The sequence below is a fragment of the Odocoileus virginianus genome, chromosome 30 (assembly GCF_023699985.2).
Source record: "Odocoileus virginianus isolate 20LAN1187 ecotype Illinois chromosome 30, Ovbor_1.2, whole genome shotgun sequence".
Classification (NCBI taxonomy): Eukaryota; Metazoa; Chordata; class Mammalia; order Artiodactyla; family Cervidae; genus Odocoileus; species Odocoileus virginianus.
In genome coordinates this window covers 1,233,612-1,261,200 of record NC_069703.1, presented here as the reverse complement: position 1 = coordinate 1,261,200, position 27,589 = coordinate 1,233,612, and the positions used below count along the sequence as shown (strand labels likewise).

The 27,589-nt window shown below is 40.2% G+C and overlaps 1 protein-coding gene across 1 annotated transcript; it reads left to right on the top strand.

Annotated features, from left to right (window-relative positions):
• Positions 1 to 420: 420 nt before the first annotated feature.
• Positions 421 to 13,900, top strand: CAVIN2 (caveolae associated protein 2). The gene is made up of 2 exons (XM_020870704.2): positions 421 to 1,251; positions 11,496 to 13,900. The coding sequence occupies exons 1-2, from the start codon at positions 769 to 771 to the stop codon at positions 12,288 to 12,290; spliced, it is 1,278 nt and encodes a 425-aa protein (XP_020726363.2). The 5' UTR covers positions 421 to 768; the 3' UTR covers positions 12,291 to 13,900.
• Positions 13,901 to 27,589: the final 13,689 nt, after the last annotated feature.

Sequence of the window (27,589 nt, the reverse complement as noted above, 5' to 3'; positions counted from 1 at the left end):
AACAGGATTGGATGTTTTAACATCCCTGAATTTCAGTCTCTTTCATTTTATCTTGCATCTCCAATTGCAAGAGTAAGAACTGGGCTGTTCTTCTTGTCATTATCAGTTACTTCTATCCCTTTGAAAATTAAAAACTAACACTATGGGCTTGACAGCAAGTACCCTTTAAATTTGACCTCTTTCAGTGGACACCAGGCATTCTGAAGCGCATCAGTCTGTTCTAGGGCAAAGGCAAACAATACTTTCCATTACAATAACTTGTCTCCAGGAAGAAAAAAAAAAAAAAAAAACAGGCAGTCTGTAGCATACATAGCATAGCTGCCAGAGAAAAGTTTACTAGCTTTAGCCAATTGGAGACTGTGGCGCTGGGCCAAATTAGCATGTTTTTCTCCGCCTCTAGATGAAGTCAGGAGTGAAGTATGACATTGAACTTCTTCTTAAAAGGGAAGAGGCACAGAAAAGAAAAGGTAAACCTGCAGGAAAGTGCCCTGTGCCAAGGAGGACGCGATTAGGAAGCTGTGTACATGCCTCTGAATCCTGAGTGGTTCTCAGTTCTCTATCCTTCGCCTCCCACTGGGTGGAGTAGGGCTTTGAAGAGCAGCTGGAATGCGGTTCCCCTGATCAGTGTAGCCAGTTGTTGACTGTCTGAACCTCTGCCAGTCTTAGAGAGCGGTGCTCTGAGCTCAAACCAGAGGGCGAGGCCCGGCACCCCCTAACCACCGTCCTGCTCGCCGGGGCCAGAGGAAAGCTCCCACCCGTGCAGCAGCCATGGGGGAAGACGCTGTGCAGGCTGAAAAGTTCCAGCACCCAGGTCCCAACATGCGGCCGGAGAAGCCGGCCAGCTCCAGCCCGGTGCCGTCCCCCACGCCGAGCCCCAGCCTGCATCTGGGGAGCCCGGAGGAAGCCATCCGGGACAGCTCGCAGGTGAACGCTGTCACGGTGCTCACGCTCCTGGACAAGCTGGTGAACATGCTCGACGCCGTGCAGGAGAACCAGCATAAGATGGAGCAGCGGCAGATCAGCCTGGAGGGCTCGGTGAAGGGTATCCAGAACGACCTCACCAAGCTCTCCAAGTACCAGGCCTCCACCAGCAACACGGTGAGCAAGCTGCTGGAGAAGTCGCGCAAGGTTAGCGCGCACACGCGCGCCGTCAAGGAGCGCATGGACAGGCAGAGCGCGCAGGTGAAGCGGCTGGAGAGCAACCACGCGCAGCTCCTCCGGCGCAACCACTTCAAAGTGCTCATCTTCCAGGTCAGTGCCCCGGCTCTCCTCCCAGCCAGCTGGGCCTCCTCGGCATCCAAGGTCTCAGTCCGCCTGGCTCTCCCAGCCGCTGTTATAGCTGTCCTGCCTGTCAGAGATCACACACACACACAAGGCATTGTCCTCTCTGCCTTCTGCAGGCGCCTGTGGAATCTGCACACGGGGTTGGGAATTTCCCGGATAACTGCAGCCTAAACCCAAGCAGTGCCTCGGGAGTTAGCAGGGTGGAGTCACTTGTCAAGAGCAGGTGGATGCGCTCTGTACAGGTTGGGAAGGTGAACAGGGTCAGGCAACCTAGTCAAATTCATCTGTCTCTCTGCATTGTTATCGTGGGGCTCTGCCTGCAGCTGTTAGTTAGACAGGGCAAGTTAATTCAGTGGCTATTTATTAACTCTTTGTGGAAATGAGGGCATCATGTACGTTTTGTTTTTTAGCAACAAGTCAAATTCATAACTTTTTAAAGCGTCCCTTTGTCTAAAGGTCACCAGTGTTTGGGGAACTAAGTGTTGATGACTGATTCCATTAGAAATGAACTAGCCTCTTCCTATTAAGACTTTTGGCCAAAGTAATCTTGTTGCACTCTTTTCTAGCAAATGATGCACTAAACTATAAAGCATAACTCTACACACTCGCTAGACACGCTTCTCATTACTCAGAGAGACCATAACTGTAAAGTAAAATAGTTACAAAGGCTAGTCCAGAATATTTTCTTCTTCAAATGGTTGCCTTGGAATAAAAAGGCCACTTAATTTTTTTAATGCCTCAATGATGCAATTAATGTAGCAAAAGTCTCTTTGGGGACAGGGAGGTTGCCTGGGGCCGTTGTTCCGCTAAGTAGTGGGCATTTGTCAATCCAAGGGCAGCCCTGCCTAACGCTGGAAGCCCTTCCGCCCGGTGGAACCCAGCCAGTGTGGAGCCCAGGAAGAAACTGCCACCCTGCCCCAGGGCTGTCTGCTTGCGACCTCGTGAATAGCAGAGGATTTCAAAGCCATGGAGGGGAGAGCCTATAACCAACCGTTTGATTGTGAAAGGCACACAAGAAGAGCCTTCATCTCCCCAAAGAGATTTAGAAACTGGAATTTAAACCGAGGGAGCCTTCTTTTTCTAAATGAATCTGCTCTGCCAAGTCAGAACCTAAGCCCCCTTCCTCCATAAAAGGAAAGACTCATCTTGCTGCTTTTTTGTCCTCCCCAAACTACACTTGATGTGATAAAGCTTCAGGCAGCTGATGTCCTCCTATGCCTTGCAGGCTTTTGCACTCTGGAAATTTTTTAGCTTTTAATGCAAATGAAATAGCTTTTCATGCACCAGATGAACTGAAGAGAGATATGGTAACTGCGCCTTTCTCCAGTCATACAAGATCCCTGTATTATTAGCCTAAAAGATATTATAAATCTCAACTCTCAAGGCATTTCTAAATTAAATACTGATCTCCAAACAAAACCAAACATGTACAGACCTGTTTAAATCTGAGTCATCAAAGGAAATTTCCCTCCTTCCAGTATGAATCAGAGAGATTATCTCTTGTCTTATCCCTCAGTGAAGGAGGAAAAACAAGAAATTATTTATCTAGTAGAGGAAATCACAATATGCTAGCATCAGTTTTTGTTTTGTTTTGCCACGGATGTTCTGTGGGTGCTGGAGGGAGGGATGGGGGAAGATAAGTAACTAAAAATTTCAAGGGAACTGTAAATATAACATCTGGAAAAAAGAAAAAAAAAAAAAACTGTTGGAAACTTAAAGACATGTCCTGCTGGTGAAGCCCTGCCATGGTCTTTTTGTCACAGTGGATTGACAGGTGTGAAATTGCAGCCAGAAATGATAGGAATTCGCCATATAGTGAGGATAAGGTGAAATGGGCTCAAGACTACTGTAGAGGCTACAAGAATCCAAAGCAGTTTGTTCAGCTCCATTCAGAGCCTCTTAGCAAAAAGGCCCCCAAGGACATTTTTCAAAGAACAGTTTAGGAGATAAATGATTAGAGGCAAGGAACTGGACCTTTTTTAAGTCATGTAAGATCTGTTATTAGCCTAAAGTATATCAGAAATATTAACTGTCAGGACACTCACTGCAAACTGACCATTTTGAAAAAACAAATACAAGTGAAGTCCTTCAGTGGGAAACTTCCTCTTTCTGGATTCTTTTTAAAGTAGGGGGTTTTAGAGTAGTAAATTATTATATCCATTACAGTTCTTATATTACTATATTCATTATGCCAATGGATATAATAATAAGTTGTGTTATAGAATGGTCCAGTATAGGGGTTGAAAAAAGATACATTTTGTCATACAGACACTGTTTCAAATCCTAGTTTCACTGCTAGTCAATTATGTGCTCTTGTGCACATTTTCTAGCTTTTCCAAGCTTCTGTTTCCTCATCTGTACATCTTATTAATATTTGAATATATTAATAAGAGCAAAAGTATTTTGAGCTCTTAATAAGCCCTGCAGAATCTGCTAAGCATCTTTCTGTTGTTTATCTCAGTTGCCCCAATTTACAGATGAGGATGCTGAGATTCAGAGATGCTTACATCTTGTCTGAAGTTATTTAGTAAGCAGTGGTCAAGCTGGAATTTAACCTCATATTTAATTGATTCCAAAGCATGTGCTCTTAAATATTAATGCTTCTTCCCACATCTCTCTCTCATAGGGTGAGAGATAAGTGGATTAACATATTCAAAATGGTTAGTGACTGTCATGGTACAAGAGCTCAAAGAATAGAAGCTCTTCCTGGGTGGACCTGCATGGAGAGGCAGCTTTACTTGTGCTGGTTAGAAATATGGCTTTTTAGTAAAAAAAAAACTGATCCCACCCTGCCTAGGATCTGCAAACAGCTAGGCTTTTGCTTTTTTATGTGCTATTTATTAAAAGCTACACACACACACACATTCATTCACTCACCCCCACTCCTTGCGATACATTGTAGAACAACTGCCTTGGTGAAATCGGTTACCACCAGAGCAAAAGAAAGCAAAGTCCTTTAAGAGCACAGACCCCTGCCCAGAGGGCCTGCTCTAAATACCCGCTTCTAGTGGCTGCGTAGTCTTCATTGTGCTGGGGCATAGGGTGGATCCTTTCTAGACCTGAAGAGTGAGGAGGGCAGAGACTGGACCAGGCACCCCTTCAGGTCTTGAAGTTGTTTGTCACTTTTGGTCTACTTGACCCCTATGCTAGACTTTCTGGTTTCAGACAGAAAAATTAATGTAAAAGTAAGAGTGAGGGAAGAAAGTCTGTCATCTGACCAGAACACATTCAGTCCTGTAGTGTTTAGAAGATTATGCTTCCAGTTTGTGAAGTCCTGTTGCGTTGTCTAAAATCTGCTGGTGCCTTTTGGTTGATTGGTTTGTTGATCTACTAGATATTTATAAATTAGCTTTTTTTTTTAATTCTGAAATTTGTCCTATTTAAAGTGCCATTTAAGTCTGTGCTGAACTTATAACATTGTTGTAGCTGTTAAGCCTATCATGCATTAGCAATTACTTCAAATTATAACCAGTAGAATCTAAAACTGGAGAAAATTCATCTCCTTTTGAGCAATAAACTGTAAAATCCCTGTTAAATTTAGCAGCTTCCCTTTTTATATTTTTTAAAAATAATAGCTTAAGATCTATGTTTGAATTCAAAATACTGTGACAGAAGCCAGTATAAATGAAATAAGACTCACTGGGGTTGCTGATCATAAAGCAAATGCTAAAGACTAATAAGACTAATACTTTGCTTGTAAGTGCATAGGTATCTTTTACTAAAAATAAAATCTGTACAGAAAATCAGTGAATTTACAGTTAAGAGGAAATTTTCTCTGTTGATTGAAGAGATGAGAATTTCACAGTAACTGGCCCTGAGGGTATGATACCCACTTAAGTCTCTTAAAGTTCTAGTAATGATTATTTGAAAAAGCAGTCTGGGAATGATTTCAAATCCAGGGAACAAAATAAGAGTACTCATGAACAGTTTACACTTTCATCCACAAAAAATTGTGAAATTGGGTGAAAAGAGTAGAAGTTAGATATTTACTATGACTATATTCATGGAGAACCAAGCCTATAAATGTGTTCAAATATTCATCTTTTGGGTTCCTTTGATAAGAACAGAATTTTAGAAAGGTGCTAAAAATATAACATCTTCTGACTAGTTTAATTGATTCTTTTATAGACTATACTTCATCCAAAGCCACTGTTCTAAAAACCATTAATTTAGTACAGACTAATAAGAAATGGGCATATAGGTAATCAAAGCCACATTTATATGACAACTCATGATATTTATATCACATTGATTAATATTCCAATAAGGGGATTTTGGTTTTGATATGCTAATTATCCAGTGACCTTTAGTTGAGGAGATAAACAAAATACTAGTTTTTATGTTATAATTTACACTTACTGAATGTCAGCATTGTTTCAGGCATTTTAAACAAATAACTGATTATTGTCAGTATTTCTTCAAAAAAATCATTACTTCTCTCATATATTAAAAGTCTAGATTCTCAGATGCATGGCTTCCAAGTAAATGGTGCCCCCTCTGCTGTTTTGTAATCTGTATCTGTTCAAACAAATGATAAATGTTGTCCAGTGCAACTCAGGTCCTACAGTTTTGATTCTTGAATGGAAAAAAAAAAAATGTTTTGCATTTGTACCTGTGAGATCACTTTGCAATCTGTTAACAAGTTTGCGAGATTTAAGTTAATATCAATATCACAGAACCAAGTATTTTTGAGCTGGAAAGTGAAGTCACTCGGTCATGTTCAACTCTATGGATTGTAGCCCTCCAGACTCCTCCATCCATGGACTTTTCTAGGCAAGAGTACTGCAGTGGGTTGCCATTTCCTTCTTCAGGGGGTTTTCCTGACCCAGGAATCGAACCCAGGTCTCCCACATTGTGGGCAGACGCTTTACTGTCTGAGCCACCAGCACCTCAATAGTCATTTAGTTTAACCTCATTTTATATCAAAGGAGCAGAGGCCCTCAGAAACAAAGTGACTGGCAAGGTTTCATTTGATTAATAATATAAATTATAGTGGAATTATGAAATGAGTGAAAACAAACACAATAATCTCACTATGGCAAAGTTCATGTTTACTGGGTTTTCTACAAGAGCTTTTAAATAATTCAGTGTAGTTTGTTTTTTGTTTTGTGGGTTTTTGTGTACAACAAAGAACATCTAACCAGTGTGATCTTTAAAAAAGAATTGAACCCTTGATAACACTGAAAAATAATGAAACTTTTAAATCCTCGGGAATGTGAAAGACTGCTCAGGGATTATAACTAATGCATTTTATTCTTATGACTTGCTGATTCCACTGACACCTGCCTTAGGGGTGCAGTTCTAATCAATGGCTTTATCCACTTGGCAATCTATACCTCCAGAAACACAAATTGGAGAAAACCATCAATGTGTAAACGAGACCTATAAATCAGAATGTCAGGTGGGCATAGTTCCATTTCAATAACTAGTACTTAGAGATTATTGGATAAAACATTCCATGGACACAAATTTATGGTCCTCATATCCCTCCAGGATGCCACCACATCCCTGTGGGAATGTAACCGCCTTTGTTATTGTTTCCTAACAATGAGAATGATAAGTTAGTGACAGGAGAGCAAACTGCCTATTCAAGCTTTCAAATGACTTACTATAGGCTTCCTTTTCTAATGCTAGTCATATAATCTTCTTCTCCTTTAACGTTGTGTGTATATCTATTTTTTATGTGCAAAGAGGCTTTGTTTCCATGAGCATCAACCCAAGAAATGCCCAGCATGTTTTCCAGTTTCTCTATGTTGATATCTACATACAAGATGGAGACTATTAGTCCACAAGAATCAATATGAACAGCAAACAAGAGAAACGTCAAGGAAAAATACCGCTTCTCAAGAGTTCTTTTCACTCCTTTTCTCTTTCATGGTATAAGCATGAAAACATATTCAAATAATATTAATATAAATATATGTTAGAAGTGTGCTGAATGATGGCCCACTCCAGCATGCCTGTCTGGAGAATTCCATGGACAGAGGAACCTTGATGGGCTACAGTCCATGGGGTCACAAAGATTCGAACACAACTGAGTGACTAACACTTTTCACTTTAGCAAGGCTCCTGTAAAAGGTCAGAACCAGGAGCAGCTGCATCAGTGGGGCTACATACCGTTTTGCAAATAAATTTGCAGGGCAAACAGTCAACTGCTGCTGGGGGCCTCTATTGGGAAGAACTACCCATGGAAGCTACACAACCCATAAGGGATTCTTAATGCCATATTAAAAAGTTACAAACCTGAAGTGAATATATAGGTAACTAGCATAGTTAAACAGTGACAGAATTGAGGATATTTGATCCTCTCCCTTGAAAGGGCCATCAATCTTAGAATATATAAGAGAAAATAGATTTAAAACATTACAGCAGGAGGCTGAAGGCAGAAGTATCACCTCACCCACAGGCAGGTAAAATATCAAGTGTTTCCATGAGGTATGTATGTTAGGGACTAAACGAGGACAGGTGAGCAGGTAAGACTGGACACCTGGGGAACAGTGCAGTTACAGACGAGCCACTGTCTGTAGTTCAAGTTGAATTTCCACCACTCTAACTGTTACTTGATAGTCAAATGCATCTATATATTTTATTAAAGAATAGAGATTTTGAAGAGTATTAGCATTCTTTGGCTTCTAATCAAACATTATGGAAGTGTAAGACCTAATGTACTTAGATGTTCACAAATTCCTGTGTGAAAGGAAAGGACTGACCTTCAGAACAGAACTATAAGAAGTCATAAAATAAACACTGTCCAGTAGACATAACACAAAATACCGCTTGAGTAATTAAGATGACAGCAGAAGCATAGCAGTTGGCCAAGAAGACATATCTCACTTGTTTCCAGTTGCATAAAGACATATCCAACTCATTCTGGATTATGTCTGTATCTGCTAGGTTTACTTTCATAGTTAGCATCAAAGAGTTCTTGTATAAGTTTCCCCAGCATTGTATGAAAGAATTCAATTGGGTTTCCCACCTTCCCTCAACTGCCTTCATGCATGCAGTGTGATCTACCAACAGATGACTTCTGATTCACCTGATAATGGACTTTTCCTAAACCTATCCTCAAAGGACATGTGATAAGCGAGACAAAAGTTAACAAGAGTTAACTGTGCTTTTTTGACCATAAAATTTATACTGTATTAAAAATGAAGTATTATTAGTTGAAGTCTTTTAGAAGTACAATTAATTTGTCCATCTTTTATGGAGGTTGAAGAAAGGGAAGTTATCAGAGAAATCTTTTGATTACCCTGAGATTATACTACACAAAATGTACTTCTTATCTAGTAACCAAGGCTTATTTTTAGTTTTCCACCTGACTTTCTGCCTTCTTCTCTGAGGACTTTTAATAACATTTCACTGAGTTCTTGGTTTCTTCCTTTCCTGCATGTAACTCCTGTCAAACCTTCCCAACCCTCTTGTCAAATCCCAGAAGTAATTTTGCTTCTGGACTAAGTATCAGAGCCCTAGCTATTTCCGCAGTCTGCCACTCATCCACTGAGAATAAAATCCTTCCTTAAAATGAAAACCATCGAGCCCCATAGGCCTGGTTCTTCTCTTTTCCCAGCGGCAGCAGCAGTCAGCAGACATCCTTCCAGGCACAGAGCTAAGTCCATTCTTTCATAGTGTCCGACAGAGGGGCACGCGCCACTCCAGCCAACCTCAGTGCTCTCTTAGGAAGCCTCCTCACCCAGCACACACTCATTCACCAGATAGCTGCTAGCTGTCAGGCACTACTCTAATCACTGAGGCATAACAGTGAACGAGAGACAGAAGTTCCCACCCTCTCAGGGAATACACATCAATGAGAAAGAGACCAGTCGAGACTTGTAACATGGCAGAGTTGCTCTCTGTAAAGCATGGACCTCTGTAAAGGTCCATGTTATAAATGACTCATGGGAATCCCGAGCACCTTTCAGTTTTTTACTTTATTATACTGTGTTTCTGACACATTCTGTGATATTCAAAATGGGAGAGTGTGGAGAAAGCTCTGGGGAACAGAGTTTGTGATTTCTTCATTCACCAAGGAGTCTCTTCAACCAGATGCCCCGCTTTCTGCTCTACCCAAAACTTTGTTTCTAAGCAATGCCGGGAAAGGATTCTGTTATGAGTATGTGTGTATAAGGGGGAGACATGGGGCTGTATCTTTTCAGAGAGTAATGAAATTATACTACTTGGTGATTAATAAGGAGAGGGATTTTTAATTTTCTCTAGATTAAAACATAGTTCACTTAATCTTTGTAGGGAGAAGTTAAAGGTATACACCTGTAGAACATATTTGTGATCATAACCCCAGTTTTATTGACTTTTCAGTCAATCAAAATTGCCAAATGGGAAGGAAAGTTCTTACCATTAACATAAACTTTGCAAGAAGTTTAGCTCCCACATGGACTTATAAATTCACTAAACCAGTTATTTTTCAAACTGAAACTGTACTGGACAGTCCACAATACAATCAGGTAACACTGAGACTCAGCTTGCAAACCCAGCTGGCAGTGGGCTCCAGAGCCTGGCCCACCTCAGCATTCTTGCAGAACCCCTCACACACTTGGGAATGCGGTCTGAAAGCTGCTAATCTAGGTCAAATCCTCTTGCTCACATTTGGAAGAAACTGAGACCCAAGGAGATTAAGTTATTTGCTGAAGGCCTCCCAGCCACTGTACAGTGCAGCAAGGATTGAGACTCAGGCCTCCTGCCACAAGCTCTGCCCAGGGCCATTTCTCCCAGTGAAAATGTGAAGGCACCTTACTGGCTGGCTCTCATTGTCCTATATTTAAAGAAAACTATAAAAATCAAGGGATTCCTCTGTTGTGTGACCCAAGGCTGTTTGAATTCAAATCTCTTTGCTTTGCAATGCTGGAAAACCATCTCCCTTGCACTTTGGAGCAAGTTTTCAGGCTCTGCTCCCTGCAGCCTAGCAAGAGGCGGATCCTTATATACCTAGAAGCTGGAGAAAGAGGTGTGCTGGGAATAAGGGGAGGGAGACAAATTCCTGAGTTTCTCTGTTCACTGTAGGTGGGGGCTGAAGTATTCTTGCCCAAGGAAGTCCTACTTAACAGATAGGCTTGATAAGCTATACCTGGCAGCATGTGTCCCCCCGATGACTCCAGAAATTGGCCATAGTATATCACCTCTCCTTATAATGCTCACAAAGGACATTCTAAACCACAGGGCTAAAAAAACAAAATAAAATAAAATAAACCACAGGGCTTCATGAGTTGGGTCCCCAGTAAGGCTGGACCTTCCTTCCTTGACTCCAAATTTATGTCATTAGAAAAATTATGCGTGCTTAGTCGCTTCAGTTGTGTCTGACCTTGCAACCCTATGGACTGTAGCCCGCCAGCCTCCTCTGTCCGTGGGATTCTCCAGGTAAGAATACTGGAGTGGGTTGCCTTGCCCTCCTCCAGGAGATCTTCCCAACCCAGGGATCGAACCCACATCTCTTATTTCTCCTGCACTTGCAAGCTGATTCTTTACCTCTAGTGCCACCTGGGAAGCCCCATTAGAAAAATTAGTGTGCATTTTTTAACAGATAGGAAGGTTGGCTATACCTTTTCTTTTGACTTCTACTTGGGGAGGGAACCTGGTGTCTAACCAATGTTGGTGTCTAGCATTTGAGGAGAAGGCAATGGCACCCCACTCCAGTCCTCTTGCCTGAAGAATCCCATGGACGGAGGAGCCTGGTGGGCTGCTGTCTATGGGGTCGCACAGAGTCGGACACGACTGAAGAGACTTAGCAGCAGCAGCAGTAACATTTGAGGAAAAGATGGGGGCAGGGGCGAGAACTGGGAAGTCCTCACTTTTATCTTCTAATTTGACCTCCAGGCTCTTTTGCAGTGGGTTTTGGCAGGAATAGAGCCTAAGCGTAGGAGAGAGAGGCCCTTCTGAGTTTGCAGTAGCTTACTTTAGCTCCTTTATCTAGGCAGCTTCCTGGTCTATCTGAACCACAGCCCACTTCCCTCCCTGCCTGTCACTGATAGAGCCCTTGCCAGATGCCCTCGTAATATTCCCAACAGGCAGCCCTTGGCCTTACCCAGCCTGAGGCGGAATGACTTGATCAGTTTAGAATAAACCCTTCTTATTTTAGAAAGCTAAGCCACAGACATTGGGTTTCTGTCATGCCAAAAACACATAACACAGAAATTACAGCCGTTCAGGACTATTTGTGACATGTGTTACTAACATGAAATCTACACTGCCCATCTTTTCAGGAAGAAAATGAGATCCCTGCCAGTGTGTTTGTGAAAGAGCCAGTTTCCAGCCCAGGGGAAGGGAAGGAGGGGGAGCATGCCGATGAAAACAAGTCCCTGGAGGAAACTCTGCACACAGTGGACCTCTCATCCGATGATGAATTGCCCCAGGATGAGGAGGCCCTGGAAGACAGCGCAGAAGAAAAGATGGAAGAGACCAGGGCAGAGAGAATAAAAAGATCCAGTCTCCGGAAAGTGGATAGCCTCAAAAAGGCATTTTCTCGCCAGAACATTGAGAAGAAGATGAACAAGCTGGGGACAAAGATCGTATCTGTAGAGAGGAGAGAGAAGATTAAGAAATCTCTCACTTCCAATCACCAGAAAATATCCTCAGGGAAAAGCTCCCCCTTCAAGGTCTCTCCTCTCACTTTTGGGCGAAAGAAAGTCCGAGAGGGAGAAAGCCCGGCAGAGAATGAGACCAAATCAGAAGACATGCCCAGCAGTGAGATGGCAAATGACTACGAGGAGAGCTCGTTTGCAGAGGGTCCTTCCGAAGCGTCTCTCACCGGTGCCCTGGTGGAAGGGAAGAGCCTGGAGGGGGATGCTGGGACCGCGGCCTCGAGAGGGAGTGACTCGGCCATGGACAGCAACGTCGACTTGACTATTGTGGAAGATGAAGAAGAGGAGTCAGTGGTCCTGGAACAGGCGCAGCAGGTGCGCTATGCGGGAGACCACGTGCTAGCCTCCCACGAGGCAGAGCAGTCAGAGGAGGAGCCCGTGCAGCCAGCTGTGCTCCGGGTGGACCAGACTGCTTAAATGCACAGCCCTCTGCGAGCGAGCTTGCGTTTTCAGTTAGGTGGGTGACCAGAGCCTAGAAGCAAACTCCTGCACACCTCCAGCACTCCCCACTCACGCCATGTTACTGTCTAGGCAGTCATCACGTGCTCCACAATAGGCATACGCACCGTTACCGAGATTTACCACGAAGGCAGCCTGCCAGGGTCTATGCTTCTAATGTACCCTTTACTTCCATTTCTGTAGTTCCTCAAGACTACCCAGGAGAAGAAATGGAGCAGTCATAAAACACTGATCAATGCGGCTAAGTCAGAATCACCAGAGGCTATGTAAGACACTAATTATGAAATATGATTCATTTTTTGTCATTCCATGAGCTTGCTGAACAGTGCATCAATAATATATTGAATTTCCATAGAACTCCGTGAATCTATATTCTTGAAGTGTGTGACTATATAATATACATATGTATTTAAGCTAAAGAGATAACTATATTTCAAGAAGAAAACACTTTTCTTAAAAGAAAAAAGTTAGAAGAGAAAGTTCACATAGTAGAAACCACTGTTTATTGAAACAGGGTGAAATGAGGGTGAAATGAAATTGAAAGACATTCAGCTAATGAAGTAAGATATGTAGAAAAGTCAGGACTATTAGAAAAAACTAAAGAGAAGTTGGAAATAGGGAAACAGGAAACGAAGAATGCCAAAGAGAATGAAGACAGAAAAAAGCATGTGCTCAAAAGTAAAATATTTATGATATTAGTTCAAGTATTTCACCCTTATATAACAATACTAAAGAAACATATATATATTGGAATAGTGTTATATCTTCACAATATTTTTATTTTCTAATATTTTCAAATAATGTAAAAAAACATTTTACTATGTTAAAGCTGCATTTTTCCTTAATAAAAGACACTACAAGTACCTCTCTAAGGAAATTCAAAAGAATGTCTCTTTAACATTGGAATGAACATTAATCTTCAAACTTAATACATACTGCTTTTCTTAGGTAGTTGAATCATACTATTCTTTATTGTTTTCCAAATTTGAAATAATCCTTGCACTCCAATTGATGTAATGTAGGTTTATAAGCTGTTAGAATCAACAGGTTGGGAAGGGAAAGATTCTAGTTTTCCTTTTTTTGTACTTAACAGTAATTTCATTCCAGGTCATATTTCATTTATGTATTTTCACAGAATATTGATATGTTTCTTAACTTCTTAAAGTATGCTAATGTTTATGTGTATGTGCACATTTACTCATACAGAATAATTATTACTATTGCCTAACATTATACTAAAATATTGCTTTATTTTTAATTAAAGAATGGTAATTTTGGAGAAGACTATTATAGTTTAAAGACAGTTATATCAGAGAGCAGATTTCCTACCTTCAGTATATACCACTCACTATAAATAATCTTATAAATATAGATAATCTGAAACAGTGTTAACAAGCTATGCTTTGCCTTATAAAAGGAAGAGTATTAACAAATGTACTGATGGCATAACTGATACAGCTATGTCCTTATTTTGCAATAATGTACCCCATATGTCATATTATTGAACTAACAATGACTCTTGAAGAAGGCTAAATAAACCAAAAAATAAAAAGCATATAACAATGTCAGTTTCTTGGTGGAACAATTTTAAAACAAGCAAAAAGAACTGATTATTAACCTCTCTTCAAAATGTAGGCCGTAACGTCAGTTGTTTCAGTCTTGATTTCGTCTCTTAACTCTGCTTTCTTTTTCCCCTGATTTCATTTAGAAATCCAAGACTCATTCTTCAAGTTTAACTTTCTTGACATCACCTTGCCAGCTCTGGAGAGCATCTGAATTTATTGTAGCAGCTTGATGAATTTGATAGTTCTATTTGCATTTTTATTATTTTGTACCAGGCCTTATAATACCTCAAAAATAGCCCTGCAAAAATGAATGTGTTGAACTGTATGTATTGAACTGTACATTCACTTTATTCGCATAGATACACCTTTGCTTTCTACAATGCCATCCAGTTGTTTGAAGACTTAATTTCACTCAGGGTCCTAAACATGCCTGTTTAACCTTTATAAGTTGCTGTTACTTCTTACAGCTGAGGAGCTGGGAGATCCAGAGCTAATGCAATATTTACATTTCCTTTTCAAAAATGCTTATGTCACTTGTTCCTAGAAACTATCTGCATGTCAGTGAAAAACTGCACTCAGGTATCTTTTTGGATTTGACTGACAGACATTTATTCTCTATTCCTCATTTGACACATTAAAATCCTGATCAATAAAACAGAGAATCAGGAGAGATGAATGTCAGAAAATACATACTGTGGCGATTAGAGAGAGTACCAGTTGTGGAAATGAAAACTATTCTGTATTATTCTTGAATTACTTGCATACTGGTGGGGCTTCGAAGTCCCCAAATTAGTTATGTCTTCTTCACACCCATGCAATAACCCATTCCTAACATTGTGCCTGGAGCTCAAGAACTGGATTGGTTTTCCCCCAAGGATTGGTAATATGTTAATAAGCACCGAGATCCATATCTTAGAAATATAATTCAAGAATGAGAAGTGTCTATTACATGGATCCAGGCACTCTGCCTATCAGATCTAAGAGAAAAAGAAATGCAAAAAAAGCAAAATGATTGTCTGAGGAAGCCTTACAAATAGCTGAGAAAAGAAGAGAAGCTAAAGGCAAAGGAGGAAAGGAAAGATATACCCATTGGAATTCAGAGTTCCAAAGAATAGCAAGGAGAGATAAGAAAGCCTTCCATAGTGATCAATGCAAAGATATAGAAGAAAATAATAGAATGGGAAAGACTAGAGATCTCCTCAAGAAAATTAGAGATACCAAGGGAATATTTCATGCAAAGATGTGCACAATAAAGAACAGAAATGGTATGGACCTAACAGAAGCAGAAGATATTAAGAGGAGGTAGCAAGAATACACAAAAGAACTATACAGAAAAGATCTAAATGACCCAGATAACCACAAAGGTGTGATCACTCACCTAGAGTCAGACATCCTGGAATGCAAAGTCAAGTGGGCCTTAGGAAGCATCACTATGAACAAAGCTAGTGGAGGTGATGGAATTCCAGTTGAGCTATTTCAAATCCTAAAAGATGATGCTGTCAAAGTGCTGCACTCAATATGCCAGCAAACTTAGAAAACTCAGCAATGGCCACAGGACTGGAAAAGGTCAGTTTTCATTCCAATTCCAAAGAAAGGAAATGCCAAAGAATGTTCAAACTACCACACAATTGCACTCATCTCACATGCTAGCAAAGTAGTGCTCAAAATTCTCCAAGCCAGCCTTCAACAGTACATGAACCAAGAACATCCAGATGTTCAAGCTAGATTTAGAAAAGGCAGAGGAACCAGAGATCAAATTGCCAACATCTGTTGGATCATAGAAAAAGCTAGAGTTCCAGAAAAACATCTACTTCTGCTTTTGACTATGTCAAAGCCTTTGACTGTGTAGATCACAATAAACTGTGGAAAATTCTTTAAGAGACGGAAATACCAGACCACCTTACCTACCTCCTGAGAAATCTGTATGCAGGTCAAGAAGCAACAGTTAGAAGTGGACATGGAACAACAGACTGGTTCCAAATTGGGAAAAGAGTACGTCAAGGCTGTATGTTGTCACCCTGCTTCTTTAACTTATATACAGAGTACATCATGAGAAATGCCAGGCTGGATGAAGCACAAGCTGGAATCAAGATTTCGGGAGAGATATCAATAACCTCAGATAAGCAGATGACACCATCCTTATGGCAGAAAGTGAAGAGGAACTGAATAGCCTCTTGATGAAAGTGAAAAAACAGAGTGAAGAAGGTGGCTTAAAACCTGACATTCAAAAAACGAAGATAATGGCATCCAGTTTCATCACTTCATGGCAGATAGATGGGGAAACGATGGAAACAGTGAGAGACTTTATTTTCTTGGGCTCCAAAATCACTGCAGATGGTGACTGCAACCATGAAATTAAAAGACACTTACTCCTTGGAAGAAAAGCTATGACCAAATGACATATGGTCATTTAATGTGACAGCATATTAAAAAGCAGAGACATTACTTTGCTGACAAAAGTCCATATATTCAAAGCTATGGTTTTTCCAGTAGTCATGTATGGTTGTGAGGGTTGGACTATAAAGAAAGCTGAGGGCCGAAGAATTGATACTTTTGAACTGTGGTGTGGAAGAAGACTCTTGAGAGTCCCTTGGACTGCAAAGAGATCCAACCTGTCCATCCTTAAGGAAATCAGTCCTATATTCATTGGAAAAACTGATGCTGAAGCTGGAACTCCAATACTTCGGCTACCTGATTTGAAGAACTCTTGGGAAAGACCCTGATGCTGGGAAAGACTGAAGGCAGGAGGAGAAGGGGAGAACAGAGGATAAGATGATTAAATGGCATCACCAACTCGATGGACACGAGCTTGAGCAAGCTCTGGGTGATGGACAGGGAAGCCTGATGTGCTGCAGTCCATGGGGTTGCAAAGAGTCAGACATAACTGAGCAACTGAACTGATACTGATCCTGATTACATAGATCACATCTCACAGAAATACAGCAAAGATGTCATTTTTCCATGATATCTTATTTTTTAAATATATAGACATATATTTCAACAGGAATATTTTCTTCTCTCCCTTTCCATTTTTGAATCTAGTATAGGATTGCATTTCTTTTTCTAAATAAAAATAAAAGACTGGCACTAAGGCCAGTTCTATGCAAAATAAAGTTTTTTTCTTATATTTATTGTAAGATGAATGCTCAAAATGTTTCTGCTTTGAGTGATGTTCATGTAGAAGAATAAGGTTTGACCCTCCTATATTTCAGTTTACTATCGAGAAACTAAAAGCTCCTTTGACATAGCCGAGCCACTAGTGCAAGTAAAGGTTATAAAAAATGTCATTTGATACATTAGGACACTAATGCCCAAGCCCAGTTAATTCTTGCTCAAAAGTTTGTTTACTGCCCTGCCGCCCAGGTCCAAGTGATTTTATGTTGGAGATTGGGAGTATGAGGAATTGAGGCACAGGCAGAAATCATTATTAACAGTTCCATAGCAACCACAAGTCTTTTCCTAAAAACCAAGACTCTGACACTGCAAAACAAGTTTTAGATGAAATTGGCATTGGACCTTTGTATACTGCTTGATCTGGGTATCGAGATAAAGACTTCTGCAGTGAGGACCTCATTTCTAAAAGGAGCAGGCAATAAGTCATATTATTAGAGATACATTCTTCTTATTTCTGTTTTAACCATTACATTATCCTGTAGTATTTGAAACTGTAAAATTACCTTTAACTCCGCACACAAACTACCCCACTAAAGAAGCTATACCTTTAGCAAAAGAGCTTGATATTCATAATGCTTAAAGACTTTACACTGTAAAATCAATTCGATAAATATATATTGAGCAATACAGCCATTTGTTTTTCCTACTTGGTAAAGTTCACAGTGCCCAAAGTGTGAAGACACAAGGGAGAGGGAACGAACTTTCTGACAGCTTACTTTACACCAGGCTGGACTAGCCAATGGTCAAGTGTACTGAGTACCTGCCACATGCTAGACACAGTTAGACACAAGCAGTGTCTCATTTAATTAAACAAATCCTATTAAAAATGGTACTGTTTTTACACCTGAGACTTTTGAAGTTAATCTACTACTCAAACTAGCAGGGAGAGTGAGGGAACTCCAGCATTCTTAACTACTCGAAGTTCTCATTCATCATATTGCAATTTAACTGTTTTTCCTTTTGAAGGTCACAGAGTTCAAAGACTTATCCAAGCTCATGTAACTATTGGGTGTGATTGTCTGTGCTCAACCTCAGTCTGAAACCCATGCTAAACTACCAAAAAAGACTCCTAATTATATCACTTACCCAACTGTGCTTAATTATGAATTGCTTTATAAGCTCTCTGACGGTATGGTATTAACTTCATTTTATCACCCCTTATACAGCATCACATACAACTGCACTTCATAAATGATTTTAATATTTGTCATACTGATGGTAAGAAAAAGCTGCTCCTGATTCTCAGAGAGCCACACAGAGACTGTTATTCAGGTATGCTGAGGCCACAGAGGCGCTCCTAAGCTCCCTGGCATTGTCCATTGTCAGTGGCTGCGGGGCTCACTGTGGGCACAGTTTAATAAGCGCAAGCTGTCAACAGAGATAGATACTGGAATTAGCTAATTCAGAGATGGGTCAAGACGTCTGCCTTAAACTCTTCAAGTTAAAGGAGTCATATTCCCGTGTCATGCTAGAGAAATCACACTTTATCCTGCCTGGACACATCCTCTCATAGGCTGAAATTATGGGCAAATGGCAAATCAGCATGGGGGGGTGGGGTGGAGTGTGGAGGTTTGGGAATAGGATGAACCCTGAGCCTCGGAAGATGATTCCTGCGAAACCGTCCAGCCGTCTTCGCAGGGAATATGGGAGCCACGTCACACAGATGCCGGTGCCTCCACTTCTGTGGGCAAGCAGTCGAGGGAACCCTCCAGGCCAGCCCTCGTCCTTCAGATGTGTGCTGCAGGCGGCGCGTCTCCCCAGGCCTTTGGCCAATGGTCACAGACTCAGATGCCTGAAGGGCTCATGCAGGAGTAACATGGTTTGAGGGGGTGTCAAAGCACTTACAAGTGGGGCCTGACCTCTCTTATGGACACCCTTATCATTCACCTGCCTAGAGGTGGAGCATTTGCTAATTCCCAGAAAGTGATGGGACAACAGCCACCCTGGATTTGTGATAAACTGGCATCCACCACCCAACTCCATTTGCCATGTGGGAAGTCAGGCCCAGGGCTTCCAAAGCTTCCATATCTTTTAAGAAGAGCCAAAATTCAGATTTATTTTTTACATGAAAACCTCCTGGCTTTTTTAATTTCTGGCAACTAGTTCGAATCATCTTAAACACTGTTTGAGCGGACTGGAACTCTGTCTGCTGTCTGCATGTAGCCTTGGCGAGACCACCAGTTTCTGACTCCGGATCTATAAGTGAGAACTCTTGGGTTCTCCTTCCTCTCCCTGAGGCACATACATGGGAATACTACTGACAGGATTGGATTTGCCTTGAGAAAAAACACAAAATTTTTCTTAGGGAAATAGAAAATGCAAAAATACCCTTGCCAGAACTTGTAAGAAAATTTCTCTTGCCACTAACTGCATCTGTGAAAAGACTGCTGGTAATTCTGCATAATAAATGCCCTGAGGAGACAGTCACCAGTCACAGTGAAAGGTGGTTATATGTTCGCTTATGGGAAAGCCCCACTTCCTGTTATCAGCATCACTACCTACTTGTGGGTTACCTGCAGAGCCCCTGGATATCAAAAGGATAGGTATTTGGGGTAAACTGAGCATATACTGGGACTATTCCATTTTTATGTTCCAGTAGAAAAATGCTTCCTCCTATCAATAACCTGGAGGTCCTACAGATGACAAAAAGCAAGTCTGCACTCTGTTCTGTCATATATCATAGCCAAATGGCCAGCCAATATGCCAATTCTTCAATTCTTTATTGTTAGTAATGGGGAACTAAAGGAAAAGAACACAGCTCAATTTTCTGGATGCTAAATTGAACCTTCAGAGCCCAGAATTGGCGGGGGCATTGTGAAGGGGAAACTGATACCCATTTAGCACAAGGGGCAGGACGTCCTTTGTTAAAGAGAAACGTTATGCTTGCAACCACCTGAAGCTCTATGGATGCACATGGATTATCTGTGTTCTCTAAGGTCCAGTGGGGGTTAACCAGATCCAGAACCCCAAGAACATGCTGAGAAAGGCAGTGTATTCTGGGCAATGTGCCCTTATTTGAAAAATCAAATTTCCTAGGGACTTTACATCAATAATTTTAAATTCTTTCATAATAAAAGGAAGTCCCCTAGCCACTTCCTTCTCAGAATGAATGGAAAAGCAGTATAAATGGCAATCCACTGCAGCATTCTTGCCTGGAGAATCCCACAGACGGAGGAGCCTTGTAGGCCACAGTCCATGGGAGTTGGAAACGACTGAGCGACTTCACTTTCACTTTCGCTCTTAGCCTAGGGGATTGCCCCCAAAATTAACCAGAGAAATTGGATGTAATTCCATTGACTCTTTAGTTCTCTTCATTTTTTCTTTCTAGTATCACTCTTTTTATTGTCAGAGATTGAAAGATCTATTCCAACTACCTAGTAAGCTAGACTTCTCAGATATTAAATAAAAGCAGTTAGGCCTGAATTATCCAATAACCACAGGGAGTTTTTATCCACAAGAAACATTTTCCCAATAAAAGTACCCATTTTATTAACATTTATTGGACATCTGTACGTGCTGGGTCTGAGGATAAGACTGATAAGAGAAGAGTCTTTACCAACTAGGAACTTTCTGTCTCCTAAGCAACTGAAAGTGCTGGGAGCCCCCTACACAAAGAATTAGAATTCACAGAAGCAAAGCAAGAGCGAACAAATAATACGCAAGAATAATAAATCTTCAGCCTTAAGGAAATTGTTATTTGAGGAACAGTCACTTGAGATAGTTAATGGCGATCTTGTAGCTAGGCTGGAATTTCCAGAATGAAGATGAAAGGAATCTAAACAGTGGAAAGTACAGGTAAGCGACTGAGTACATAAGCGTAGAGATTTCTCTGCTCAGAAGTATGAAACAAAATGGTGGAAGGGAGACTCTGAGTGGAAGAAAACCTATAGACTTTGAAACTCAACAGTGACAGCAAGCACATTCATTCTATTCACAAGTAAGCATGGAGCACATACCGCATACCAAGACTTGTGAAGGTGCCGGGTTCACTGGTTCACTGCAAACCAAGAGACATACCCTCCCCTCCTGCAATCCCAATATGCCCTAGAATAAACTCCTTTTTGAGTCACTCTCTTGCCAAAAGTTATCAAATTGGTTTTATCTGGGGGCTTTATTTTGTTTATTGAATTTTAGGGAATTTTTCTCTCATGGAAACACACTGCTAATTTATGTTATATAATAGCTTTACTATGATGAATCAGGAATGAATAAACAAAAATATACAATAGAAATCAATGAGAAAATCTGACTTACTTTAGGTAAAGTAACTTTACATCCCACTTTGAAAGAGTGAATATTCTCTTCACAATAGAGGTAGACTTTTTAAATAACACTTCCTAAGATACTTGATTTAATTAAACTTTACTTAATGAATTATTAAGTAGGGGGAAGTGGTCCATAATCCTAATGCCCAGATAATCCCTGCTGTACAGGGTGGATTCTCTGTTCATGGATCACAAGACTTAAATCATAGTGTCTCATCTGGAGGCCCTGAGGAAAATCTGCTTCCAAGCTCATTCTTGCTAGGTGAGCTCCGTTCCCTTCAATCAGCTGTAGCATGGAAGTCCCCACTGCCTTGCTGTCATCCTTGCACTGCTCTCAGCTCTTAGTAGCGGCTCACTTCCCTTACCAGTTAGTCCCTCCTATCGTTAATCCAGCAACGGCACAATCTTTCTTGTGCTTTGAGTCTCTAACTTCCTCTTCTTCAAGCAGCAAAAGAAAACTCCCAGGCTTTAAAGGTCCTCCTGTGATTAGGTCAGGCCCACTGAGATAATCTCTCTTAAAGTAGATTACACCAACTAACATAATAAAATCACAAGAGTAAAATCTATCATATTCACAGATCTGGGAATTATTCAGGGTGTGTCCTCCAGGGAGGTAATAAATCTTGGGTCTGTCTTAGAATTTTACCTACCACATAAATAGAGCATAGTAAGGGAATTCAAATGTTGCAAAAATGTTCTGAATGGAAATTAAAGCAATTAGCCTTTTCCTACCTCCCCAACACTATACTGTGGTGATAACCATGGTCAAAATTTTCTTATATATTCTTCCAGGAAAAAATATAGAAGATATATATGCACCTGTATATTTTTTCTTTATATTTAAATAACCAGGATCTGATGGCACCTCATTTTTCTCATTTAATCTTTCTGGGCACACTTTCCTTATTTGCAAATATGGATCTACATCAGCCTTTCTCACAGCTACACAGGAGTAGTATTTTACTTCTTTAATAGTTACATAAGAATAAACAAAATGATCAAGAATGAATCATCCTTAAAAGCAAGACAGATTATTTATTATCTCAAGGATTTTTAAACTGTGTGCAGAGTCTGGATCAGACCCATTGTTCTACCTGAAACACCTACTTCTCATAGAGCAGATGGGCTCCCCCAGGTATCCCTATTTTGGAAGAGAATCAAGTAATTTTTCGCCAAGGTAAATTTAAATAATAGCTTCTGGAGGAAGTGATCTGTTTGGATACAAAAAGGTCTTGATGGAATGTCCTCACATGTGAAGGAAGGATACCAAAAAAGAAGAAGAAAGGTAAGAAGGAGGAAGGAGGAATAGAGGAAAGGGATATGAGGGGAAGAGAAGGAAGAAAATAGAAAAGCAGAATAAATCAGTTAAAATTAAAGTCAGGAATTTTTCTATGCTTTAGAAAAAGAATAAAGTTCCACCTTCTGACCACTGCCACATCCTTTCTCCATAGCAACACCAAAAAAAGTTTTTAAAGCACTTTATTTCTTTTTTCCAAAAAAAAAACAAACATGAACTTCTTTCTAATTATTGTCATTCTAAAGTTCTTAAACTGCAATGTTTGATCTACGGCTTCAGAATACCAATTTTTCATATCTGTTTCTCCTAAGTACAAAAAGACAATGAGACTTCCACTATCTTTCACTGTTCTTTAAATGGGGAATAGACATTAAAAAATAGATTTGCATTACTGGTCATAACTTGCAAGTCTTTAAGCTTCCACAAAACTCATACATTCATTTTTTTTTACACTGAAGTGACAAGTTCTTCTGCTTTCATCAATTTAAATGAAAACACAGTAAGCAATAATAATGGCCCAAGCTTCCATCAGTGTTTTCTCTGAGTGAGGCATCCATGAGTCAAAAGTTCCTCTTCAGAGCTTGGCCCACTGCTCGAAAGTAGAGCTGGACCATTAAACCTAATGTGAATGCCTAAGAACTCATGTTAATTTTGGAGAATGTGTGATTTGCTCTTAAAAGCTTAGACTTTCTCATCTCTACTGCAAAGAGATGTCCTAAAAACACATATCTCTACAGGTTAACTAGTGGGACATGAAAACCTAGCAGCAATTTAAGATAAACCCCAAGGTTGTATGAGGCAGCTGCCAGGGAGAGAACTGCAATCAAGAGGCTATGGGGAAATCCCACACAGACGCAGACCAGCAGACTATCCTGTGCCTGCTCCTCGGGGAGTCCCACACCTTAAGGAATATTTTAGAAACATTCTAAGTTCCCCTCTGGTGCCTGGGACCATTAGGGGTTGGCAGTGTCATCAGATAGGAAGACTCAGTCCGATAAGGCCCCATGTGGGCCTTTTTCTGTTTTACCCCTTCAGGTGCTGTCTAAGCCTCTATCCTGTGCAAGGGGTAGACCAGACAGCCAAAAGAGCCTTCAGGAGGAAAACTCTCCTAGCCAGCAAAGTAATTCTCTTATGAAGCTGTGAGAGTCTGAATGAGATTGGACCTCTGGAGTTGTGCTGACATGACAATTTAGGGGAATCCACATTTCTTTTTTTTTTTTTTTTTTTCATTTATTTTTATTAGTTGGAGGCTAATTACTTTACAATATTGTAGTGGTTTTTGCCATACATTGACATGAATCAGCCATGGATTTACATGTATTCCCCATCCCGATCCCCCCTCCCACCTCTCTCCCCATCCCATCCCTCTGGGTCATCCCAGTACACCAGCCCTGAGCACTTGTCTCATGCATCCAACCTGGGCTGGTGATCTGTTTCACACTTGATAATATACATGTTTCAATGCTCTTCTCTCAGATCATCCCACCCTCACCTTCTCTCATAGAGTCCAAAAGCCTGTTCTATACATCTGTGTCTCTTTGTCTGTCTTGCATATAGGTTTATCATTACCATCTTTCTAAATTCCATATATATGCATTAGTATACTGTATTGGTCTTTATCTTTCTGGCTTACTTCACTCTGTATAATGGGCTCCAGTTTCATCCATCTCATTAGAACTGATTCAAATGAATTCTTTTTAATGGCTGAGTAATATTCCATTGTGTATATGTACCATAGCTTCCTTATCCATTCATCTGCTGATAGGCACCTAGGTTGCTTCCATGTCCTGGCTATTATAGACACTGCTGTGATGAACATTGGGGTACATGTGTCTCTTTCAGATCTGGTTTTCTTGGTGTGTATGCCCAGAAGTGGGATTGCTGGGTCATATGGCAGTTCTATTTCCAGTTTTTTAAGGAATCTCCACACTGGGGAACTCACCTTTCTGAGAGACACAGCACAAATCTAGGGCTCTGGGATACTATGGTATACGGTCAGTCCTAAGCTTGAGTCAGGCATGTGGGCTGGTTCAAAATTTTTTAGGACGAGGTGCCACCTGTGGTCTACAGCACCAAGGGGGCAAGGCACCAGCAGGTGTCCTTCCTCCAGGGCTGTCACTCCACTTCCTCCTTGAGTTTGACATCACGTGTCAGGCTATTTCCCCAGGGTTGCCTCACCCTCTACAAACTCCCCAGAGTTTTCCAGCCTTTTGTTCCCCTATAACCAGAGATTCTTCCAATCCATGTCCTCTCTTCCCCTACATCATGTGTTGATATTGTTCCCTGCTAAGCTGGTCTTAAGCCATTCTGGACAATGGATGGACATTTCTATTACAAACAGGACCACTTTTCTTGTTCCTGTCTTCCCCACTGGTGGAAGTGGTAAAAGGCAGAGTAATAGCCAACATTGAAAGAGAACATAGTCTAAGAATGCCATGGTCACCACCTAAGAGTTCAAGAGAAAGCATAATTGAAGGATGCATCATTCTATGTTTATGCTATAAAATTCTGAGCACTAAATTGGACATGACCAGAAAACAACTTATCATTCATATTTCCTGCATGTACTGGATAAGACTCACATTAGTGATCATCATCAGCAAAGCACAGCAACAACCTTTGAGACAGTCCTGGGAAACCAGTGATCATGGCATGATGGATGATGCAGACTCATGAGTAATAATGTAACCAGCCTTAAATAAATGACATTAGAAAACACAGAGGCAAGAAGATCTATATTGTTTCCATTAAAACTGAATCTGGAAAGCCATGACATTGTGAACATGAATAATAATTGCTTTACTACCTTTCTCCTCACACAGTGGGAGACATGAAATTAACCAGTAACCATGCATTTGACAATAAAGAACAAGAAGAAACAGCACCTGGGTACTAGCCACTGTGAAAAAATTTTATATGTGATGACTGGACAATAAACAAATATGTAAATAGTTCTACTTTATCCATTATTGTAACACTTGATTGACATTACCATACATTATATAGGTCCATGAATTTTGTAACATTCTTTTAAATGAAGAAATTTTTATAGACAGAAACTCTACAAAAAAATTTTTCCCAAGCCCCTCTACAGCCTAGGGATGGCCCTAAGGAAGGGGAGCAGGTAACCTGTAAACATACAAGTTCATCCTGTCTCAGTACAGTTACAGTAGATTTTATTATATGGTTTGAGAATCTGCATGACTTAATTTAGAAAATATTTTATATACACAGTGAAATAATAACCATAATGTGTGGCAAAGGCTTGGAGACTTTTGCATTTTTGTGCATGAAGCTATCATGCTTTTGTATTTTTTCCCACTTGAAGATAGTTCTCAATTATCCAGAATGTGATTTATTCACTTAGTAAGTTAACTGGATAAAATAAACATTTTATTTCTAGAGTGTCTGACCTTCAACATCAAGTATTTATAGATGACCACACTATGTCATTAGTTGGTAGAAACTCAAAGAATGAAAATTAATTTTGATGTTAAACACTTTAATTATAGAAGAAAATCTGCTGTAACAGTCAAATAAATGTAAACATATCAGATGATTTCTGAAGAAGTATTTATCTCTTGGGTTATCATTGACTTTTTAATGAACATATATAGTTTAGCTTTAACTATTTTAAAGCTTCCATTATATCAATGATCTGCACTACCATATTTGTATCTACAAAAATAATTACTTATTCATAGATGATTAACTTGCATTTATGACTTAAAAACCATTAGTCTGGTCAAACAATTACTTGACCAAACCTCTAAGAGAGGTTAATAGTGGAGTTCTAGTTCCAGTTCAAGAAATCATAGTTTATTTCCAAAAATAGGCAAGAAATAATTATGAAAAGGAAAGTTTTAAATTAAATATTAAACCAATATTTTAAACCAACTCAGAGAAGATATAATCACTATAACATGTCTTCTTCCTCTTACCCACTGGATCAAGTGAAGTCGCTCAGTCATGTCCAACTCTTTGGACCCCATGGACTGTAGCCTGCCAGGCTCCTCCATCCATGGAATTTTCCAGGCAAGGATACTGGAGTGGGTTGCCATTTCCTTCTCCAGGAGATCTTCCTGACCCAGGAATCGAACCTGGGTCTTCTACACTGTACCAGACTCATCTTCTGAGCCACCAGGGAAGGTTCTTACCTACTATTTTACCCTAAAAAGGAACTCAGAAAAATGCTACTAGAGATGCTTGGCCTGTCAACATTTTACCCTCATGAGATTTTAACATTTCAAATGCCACTGAATTTCCTTTCAATAAATCTTACAAATATAAAAGTTAAAGAATAAAGTATTCTAATCACACAGTACATTAAAATGTAAAATTTGAGGTTCACTTTTATATTTACAAGTTTTGTCTGATAAAACTTAAAACACAAACATTTTGTCAGTGCCACTATTCTTGTTTTCAAAATTTAGCAGATTTTTCATTTTGATTGATATGGTTATAAAATGCATGCAGGCCACAGGGAAAGTATAAGGAATAATTCAGATTTTTCTGAAATAATTCTTTTTCTTTTGACTCACTCAATCGTGTTTTCTTTCTGTCAAACAGGATAGGAATTACCCAACTTTCAGAGATACTTTATATGTTATCTAACCCTTCACTGACTATGCTAAAGCCTCTGACTGTGTGGATTACAACAAACTGGAAAATTCTTAAAGAGATGGGAATACCAGACCACCTCACCTATCTCCTGAGAAACCTGTATGCAGATCAAGAAGCAAGAGTTAGAACCGAACATGGAACAATGGACTGGTTCAAAATTGAGAAAGGACTACATCAAGGCTATATATTGTCACCCTGCTTATTTAACTTACATGCAGAGTGCATCGTGTGAAATGCCAGGTTAGATGAATCACAAGCTGGAATCAAGATAGCTGTGAGAAATATCAATAACCTGAGATATGCAGATGACACCACCCTAATGGCCGAAAGCAA

Coding starts and splice junctions, on each gene's coding strand:
- CAVIN2 (XM_020870704.2), top strand. CDS start 769: ATGGGGGAAGACGCTGTGCAGGCTGAAAAGTTCCAGCACCCAGGTCCC. Junction 1,252..11,495: donor TCAAAGTGCTCATCTTCCAG/GTCAGTGCCCCG, acceptor CCATCTTTTCAG/GAAGAAAATGAGATCCCTGC.